Source organism: Adiantum capillus-veneris, chromosome 24, assembly GCF_014529385.1.
Source record: "Adiantum capillus-veneris isolate H3 chromosome 24, ASM1452938v2, whole genome shotgun sequence".
NCBI lineage: Eukaryota > Viridiplantae > Streptophyta > Polypodiopsida > Polypodiales > Pteridaceae > Adiantum > Adiantum capillus-veneris.
Genome location: NC_140954.1, coordinates 40974703 through 40983070, shown reverse-complemented (window position 1 = coordinate 40983070; position 8368 = coordinate 40974703). Strand labels below are relative to the sequence as shown.

General features: G+C 42.0%; 1 protein-coding gene across 2 annotated transcripts; it reads left to right on the top strand.

Annotated features, from left to right (window-relative positions):
- The first annotated feature begins 5059 nt into the window (after positions 1–5059).
- Positions 5060–7972, top strand: LOC147426257 (thiol protease aleurain-like). Of its 2 annotated transcripts, XM_086498312.1 has the most exons (8): positions 5069–5296; positions 5374–5495; positions 5579–5700; positions 5791–5864; positions 6088–6352; positions 7056–7187; positions 7287–7425; positions 7516–7972. In XM_086498312.1, exons 1-8 carry the CDS (start codon positions 5121–5123, stop codon positions 7578–7580), a joined length of 1095 nt encoding a protein of 364 aa, XP_086354438.1. In that variant the 5' UTR covers positions 5069–5120; the 3' UTR covers positions 7581–7972. The 2 variants fall into 2 exon arrangements, with proteins under 2 accessions (XP_086354439.1, XP_086354438.1); XM_086498313.1 differs by lacking the exon at positions 7516–7972 and having other exon boundaries at positions 5060–5296; positions 7249–7379.
- Positions 7973–8368: the final 396 nt, after the last annotated feature.

Genomic DNA, 8368 nt, shown 5'->3' with positions numbered 1-8368 from the left:
TGTAATCATCTACAAAAGCCTATACTTTCGTCGTGAATGCTACACTGACATCTTAAAGGCATGTGGCTCAATGCAAGTGCTCGAGGAGGTTCCTGTCTGGAGTGTGGACTCTTGGAATGTGGGCAGGGGCTGAAAGCTCTAGTTTGTTTTTAGTAGATGCAATGTGAGGGCCTCTCTACAGATGTAATCACCTACGCATGCATCTTGAAGGCATGTGGCTCTAAGCAAGATGCTGATATGGGCACAAAAATTCACAATTGTATTGTTAGTCGAAGGCGGTTGAGAAAAGATGTCATGCTTGGCACTGTCTTGGTCAGTAATTCACTATGAAAATCTCCAAGTGTTTATCGCGCTATTTTACCGTGTTTTGTAGAGAGAAGGTGCAAATTCAATTACAGAAACAAGAGAGAGTAGGGTGGGTTTTTTTTGTGTTTAAAGTATTATCACGACTTTCTCCGTTGTTATTACCGCGGTTATTACCATTGTTATTACCGCGCTTATTATCGTTGTTATATCCGATTGCCAAATTTAGCGCCTAAACTTTCAAATTTTGGCTTAACCCCTCCTCCCCCCCCCTTCAAATTTTGGTGTTTCCCTCCTCTCCAATAAAAATTGAAGAATATTGTATATAATTTTCAAATATAAAAAAGAAGAGAGAGAGAGAGAGAGAGAGAGAGAGAGAACGAGGAAGAGGGGGGAGAAGGAGGCGGGGAATATAAGATTACACTTGGTTACAACTAAAATCATCATTGTCAATTGATTAACATAATTGAGCATATTTTCAAATCTAAAGAGAGGAAGAAGAGGGAGAGAGAGGTGAATGGATTACACGACCAAAAAACTTCATAATTGCAAAATGTTTATGAATCATCTTCCAAAAGATCTCTACATGAAGCATCATCCAATTCTAAGCCCATGGCTCCTAAATCATTAAAGAGAGAAACGAAATTGTCATTTGTGGATGCATTACCAGCTTCATCATCTTTGAGTTCGTCATCCTCCATGTCATCATCTTCATCATCATGACAATCATCCTCACTAAGACTTGCTGCCGCCAGACTTGATTCATCGACCTCCCTCTCCTCTATTTCCACCTTATGCAAAGTCGGAGGTGGAAGAGGGTCGAAGCTAGTCTCCAGTTCATTAGTGGAAAAAAAGGTTCTCCCCCGAGGTGTTACGGGAATTACGAACCAAAGTTTTGGTTGGTGGATTGTTGGGATATAGATGACCTATAAAACAGAAGCTCAAAGTGAGTAACATTGGTATAACTAACTCTACAAGCAAATAAGAATAAAAAAGGTACATGTCAGTCACCTGCTCACAATTGCGCAGTAAAACTAAATTGTCATACCTCCCTGTGTGATGCACACTAGAGTCCACCATGTAGAGGCCATTCTCATGTCGTCTAGACACATTTGCAAACCACTTGCACTCGAAGATGAAGGTATGAAAGGTTATAAAATTAACCTTTAATATCCTTTCAATAGTTCCGCAGTACCTGGCTTCATCACTATCTGTGTCAAAGTTGCCCATGATGACACAATCCATGGTGGTTCTACGCTCGTCAATGTGGCGCGTACGAAAGTTATGACCCTTTGGCCACATAGAGTTAAAGGAAATGCACTACAAAATAGAAAAATATATTAATTTATCAAATACATATTAAAGATAATTTCAAGAAATAGCAAGACAATATGGTTTAGGTATATGAGCATTCTACCTTTGGTACGCAGCCTCGTGCATACTCCCATTCTTTGTTGGTGATATCTTCTCTGCGTGCTTTTGCCTCAGTCATCCTCTCATGAATCCACTCTGCACTAATGAGATATGGGAAACATGCAAGGTGTCTAGGCACTGGGGGTGCCCTCCTTCCTCCATGTGCTTGTTTCCATGCTTCCCTCTCTGGCACATGCCTTGCCTTTGCCACTGTCCACAAGTCCACCCACTTGGTCATAACCTTTGCATTGAGAGACACATGTCAGCTCCCTAGGCCAGATGCCCACAAGGTGTACCCAATTTCTATTGGATGGCCTTGGAGGTGGACCAATGAGAATTAAACTAGAGTAAATCTAGTTTAATTAATTTAAAAACACTTAATAAAAGAACCAATGAGAATTAAGTCCTCTAGAAGACTATTGGACAGTGTCCCAAGGGGTCCAATGAGCATTCAACAGCCCAATGGCTTTCCTGATTCCTATTGGCCAGGAGGCAAAGGGGTCCAATGAGAGTTTAGTTGAATTATTAAATTACCTAAAGCTCTCACAAAAGGGGAAAGGGGGACACATGTTAGAAGGCTATCACTTACACTGCTTAATTACCATTGGCTAGGCTTGGGGAGGTCCAATGAGAGTAGAGCATGAGCAAATAGCAAGAGGGGTTGACCAAGAGAGAGAGGGGGCCGATTTTTGCAAGGCATTATCACACACACACTCACAAAATCTCATGTGTGAAGTAAAGAAGACTCTCTCTCCTTATCAAGCTTTAATGGAAAGCTTACCACCTACTCCGAGCTTGTGAGAAGGGAGGCCTACACCAACAACTCTTGGCTTTGTGATGCAAATCCAACCAAGAGCCAAGCTTCAATGCATGCTCATCTCCTCTACCATGCTAATTTCTAAGCTAAGCTATGCTAATATGAGTGATTATGTGAGGAGATGTACATCTTTCTCGTAAGACTAGTCCTTCTTCCTCTCAAATATCTACTCTCATACCCTTCTAGCTCTCACCATCTTCGAAGGTGTGTGAGGTCTTGGGTCTGAGACCGGGGAGAATTGATGTTGTGTTTGATAAGTGTTTTGCTTAGTGCATGAAGCTTTCATCTTCATTGCACTAGCTAGTCTTGAAGGAACATAAAGGATTGTATTGTACAATGTCTCTCTTGATGGGAGAAACCATAATACAAAGCCTTTTGGAGGGGGGACCGGCTCCATGTAAATCTGGTCCTCAATTGTTGTCAATAGCTTAATTTCTCTCTCTTTTGAAAGTATTGTTCATGCTATCTAACTAAGTGTTATGCTTTTTGTTGCTACTCCACCCAAGCACTCTTGTAATTCTCATTAGGAATCTATTCTAATGAAATGCCCACTATGTTCATGCTAATTTCCGCTACACACAAGTTTTTAGGCCATTAAATGTTACAGCCAGAAAGCCCTAGGTTGTTTCCAGCGGATGCAAAGCAAGAATTCTTCATCCACGTGGCATCGGCCATCCAACGGCAAGTGCTTGCTCGCTTTTTTTATGGCCTTCATCAATCGACTTGTCAAGACATGCAGCTATTTAGCTATTCCTGCTCTAAACTATAGTTTCGGCCCTCTGATGTCTTTCTCATTGCAAACTAAAAAACTCGTCTCGTCAGAATTACAACCTTTCAGTGAAAACAGGAGATCGGCTTCCTTTATTCTTTCTTGGTACCTTCACAGAAAAACCACAAGATGGGTAATCACTTCAAATCGACGCAAGATGTTGGCAAGGAAGCTCGTCAAGGCTGTTCTAAGAATATGCAACCAGAAGGCCTTTCTCCAATGCAATCATCTATGGAAGCAAGCACCTATGCAAGCATCTTCGTAATATGCTGACATGGGTGAGAGAATTTATGATGAGAGTGCTAGTCAATCACAAGCTATTCAGAAACAAGTTGTTCTTAGCAAGGCTTTTCTTTATATGTATGGCGAATGTGGTGCCCTTACAATGTCCACAGAAAGGCAACAAATCCACTAACAACTCTAGGGAAGAAGCAATACTCGTGAAACACATCAAGCAGACTCACAAAAGCACGAGAAGTTCTCATGTCCAAACTGTCATCACTATTATAGATAAGCCCAACGTGGCTGTTTCAAAGGAAGTACTTTGTTGTTCTCTTGGGATAGCAAAGGCCTCTTTCCAATTGTCCCAATGCAATCACTTACGCTTGCACATTGAAGGTGTGTAGTCTTATGAAAGACATTGACATGGGTTAGAGAATTAACGATGAGATTACTAGTCACGGGCTGTTGCAAAAAATTATCGTGCTTCCTGTCATCTGGAGTGTGGACTCTTGGAATGCATTAATTGTAAGATTTGTCCCACGAGGGCAAGGCCAGAAATCTCTAATTTGTTTTCAACAGATGCGAAGCGAGGGACTCTCTCCAGATGCAATCACCTACGCATGCATCTTGAAGGCATGTGGCTCTATGCAAGATGCCCAACATCATTGATGCAAGGAAGTGCATCAACGAGAGACATTCAATCCCGCAGTGAGTAAGATTTATCATTTTTTTATTTTTGACATTGAAAACGCAGTTAATGAATGCAATGAAAATTGCACGCTGCCATGGGAATGGCGCGTTCTCTCGTATTATAAAAAAGGGTTGTGTAGACTCCTCCGTGTATAAGGAGACTTGCAATTTTCTTTTTTTGAAACATGAAAATGGAACAACAAACAATTAATAACATTGACATCTTGTATGATCATGAGCTTGACAAAATTTTAACCCTCCTTGTGGTTTTTTGTGAGGTACCCCTTTGAAGCACTACAATCGGTATTTTATTTTTGCAAAGAACGCCTCTGAACCACGACAATCGATATCCCAAACACTCTCAAGTAAAATAATCTAACACGCTTTGATGAATCTCTCTCCGTGCTTCATTTTCTCTCGAATAAAAAATCGAACACCCTTTGATGAACACTCTCTCTCTCTCTCTCTCTCTCTCTCTCTCTCTCCCCTTCATTTTGAAATCTTTTCTCCCATTTAATAATTATCTTAGACATAAATTAATACCATCAAATAAATGATTTTTTTTTTGAGAAGTGTTGAAATGACATATATAGTTTCTCATATTTTACTTAATCTTAATTTGATATCGATGTAGCTAACGAAACACTCAGTTTAAATACTTTTCATAAATCTCATTCCTCCCTTTACTTAGCAGGCCTTAGCGCCTCTTCACCTTGTTTATTTATTTAGAGCTTTTCATTGGAGCGATGTTTTTTTTACTGCCACGTGGTGGCTTCTGCGTTCAGATACTGGTGAAACAACCTTGGGCTCACGTAATCACGTAACAAGTTTCGTGTGAACTATGCTTCAATGATTGACCATGATTAGAATACGAGCACTGCCTTGCCAGAATTCCCTCAGATTGCCATGGCCACACCCTTCTTCTCCTGTTGCTTACTCCTTGCTTTTATGCAAATCGTCTCCTGTGTGAGGGATGGTCCTCTCATTTTCTCAACGCAAAGTGAGGGCATTTCGGAGCTGAGCTTTACCAGCATCTTGGGAGAATCCAAGCTTGTGCACAGCTTTGTCGACTACGCTCAAAGGTTGGTAGAGAGAGAGAGAGAGAGAGAGAGAGAGAGAGAGAGAGAGAGAGAAAACTAGGCTGCCTTGAAATTTGCAGCTACGAGAAACGGTACAGCACAGCAGAGGAGGTGCGCCACCGATTCCAGGCGTTTGTGAGAAGCTTGGACCTAATCGAGGCAACCAACCGGCGTAACCTCTCCTATAGGCTGGGCCTGAACCGTAAGTGCCTTTCCGGATCCCCTCTTATACATAGCTTATTGGCAACAAGCCTAGTTGAGGGACGAGGGCTCTTCTGCTTGCAGAGTTTGCGGATCTGACATGGGAGGAATTTAAAAGAACGTACTTGGCTTCTACCCAGCAGAATTGCTCGGCCACCAGCTCAAGCAACGACCACCTACTGCGACACCTCCCCATTCCATCTTCTGTAAGCGCACCCCTCTTTCTTTCCGTGCACTCTACATTTTTCTCATCAAAATTTTGAATTGCAATGCTTATCTAATCTCACCTATTACAGAAAGATTGGCGTGATGCTGGGATTATTAGTGCAGTCAAGAATCAAGGCAGTTGCGGCTCTTGCTGGACTTTCAGGTTCTTTCCTCTTGCTTTATCTGTTTTTGATTTTTCTGTGCGCGCAAAGGGCGGCTGCTCCTCTGTTGAAATCCATTGACAAGCTCATAACTATCAGTTGATCTCATCTTCCACCAGAAGAAGTTGCATCTCATTGTGTGTGTTTGTGAGTGTTATTCCTGTGTTGATTTACAAAAGGAAGACTGTCTCATTGTTGTGTTTATGTGTGTGGTTGTGGGGGCAGCACCACGGGGGCCTTGGAGGCAGCTCATGCTCAGGCAACTGCGAAGATGGTGCTACTATCAGAGCAGCAGCTCGTTGACTGCGCCGGTGCATACAACAACTTTGGATGCAGCGGGGGACTGCCATCCCAGGCATTTGAGTACGTCCACTTCAATGGTGGGCTCAATACAGAGGATGCATACCCGTATACGGCAGAGGATGGGGAGTGCCAGTTCAATGAAGACATCATAGGAGTTCAGGTGTCTGACGTGGTGAACATCACTATGGTATGCCACCCCTTGTAACTTCACAATTATTTGATGTTTTAGTGTCAGAGTCTTACAAGAATTTAGCTTCACTTGTCCTTGCTCTTACCTGCATATCTCTTTAAAGTCTCCATTGCAGGCATCTTAAAACATTCATGGTCTGGCAAGGAAACCTGCATTTAAACTAAATCATGATGGCCAATGAGGCGTGGTTTACAGTCCATTCCATATGTGAATTTGATGACTGGTTTTCATTTCTCTCATGTTGGGGAGTTATATACATTGAGAGTAGAAATTGGAATATGTGGATAGCACTTTTTGGATATGGAAAAAATCAAGGGTTTCTTGCACTTTGGGACGGTTGAGAAGCAGAAATCTTGTAGAGAAAGCAGATGGGATTTTTATGTTTCGACATTGAACTTGACATTTGCGTTGTCTGATTATGGCCATGAAAGATAATGCTTTTGAAGAATCTTCTGAATGGTTTTCTTGAGACATTTTGTTGGGTAAACTTGAGAATGCACCAAAAGGTATCGTTGTCAGAATGTGCATTGGGGAGGGAGTGCTTTTGCATGCATGTTAGGATGCTGACCAACACTGCTTCTGCTTATGTTTTTATCTAATTAGTAGAAGTTGTGCTGGCATTTTCTTTTCAAGGAGCTTTTCACAATATTTTCATACCCATATTTGCTTCAGTCTTCTTATTGGTGTTGTTGACATGCAGGGGGCAGAGAATGAGCTGAAGGTGGCCGTGGGATTGGTGCGCCCTGTGAGTGTAGCATTCGAGGTTGTTGATGGGTTTTCGCTTTTCAAGAGTGGGGTGTACACCAGTGACACATGCGAAAGCAGCCCAGAGGTATGTATTTAGCTGCATTTATTGCTTTATTGGAATTTGGGCTCATTGAGTCTATGAGCAGAAGTAAAGGGAGGTGTGCACTATGTTATGGCCGAGTAGAGTGTGAACCATGCTGTGTTGGCCGTGGGATACGATGTCGATGAGAGTGGCATGAAGTACTGGATCATCAAGAACTCGTGGGGTGAGAGCTGGGGCATGAATGGCTACTTCAACATGGAACTGGGCAGCAACATGTGTGGTAAGCATCTCGCATGAAATACTCTAAAACATTTTCTTGGAGGCTATGGGTTGATTCCTGGTCCTTAGATGCTGCATTTTGGGATGGTAGGTATTGCAACCTGTGCTTCATATCCTATCGTGCAGAAGAAAGCAGACCGGGTATCGTTATCTTGAGCAGAAAGAAGAAGTCTCAGTTTTTAGGTGTATTTGAGCATAATGGCATGAATGTGACATGGCAACTCTCATGCTTTGTATCTATTAATATGGGCTTTTATTGGGTCTCATCCATATGCACGCCACTACGTGTGATTGCAGGGATGGACAAAATGTTGTGCATGCAAATATCAGATAATCCTACATATCAAAATCTCAACAATCTCATAGAATTCATATCTCTAGGCATCACAGTCACTTTGTGGTTATGTATTGTGTCCTTGGATGGAGCTCGATAGTCTACACAATTAGTAGGACTTATCCTTCTTGAGCACTAATCACAAAAATGTGATGATATACATTTGATCATTGTATATTTCCAATAATATTCCATCTTTAGACAATCACAAGAAGATTTAGAAATTTTCTCATGTAGGAAAAGGGAGCCTTTTTCAGTGTTTTTCATACAATGCATAACATCATGAGCTTCTATGAGGGAGGCACTGCATACCTAGCTAGGTACGATTGGGGGCAGGGGACCACTAGCCCCCCCACCGGGCCAGTGGTCCCCTGCCCCCAATCGCAATTAGCTAGGTATGCCGTGCCTCCGTCGCAGAAGCTCATGATGTTGAGGTAAGTCATAATGTGGGAATTATTGTGAGAATCTGTCCAAAACTTCTTGTGAATACTCCCGCTGATTGTGCATGATAGACCTATGGTCTTCTTCACCATAAAATAGAGAGAGTTCACTTGAAATAGAGTCAAAATGAGGGATCTTGATTATTTTTCTACATAAATATTATTGGAGA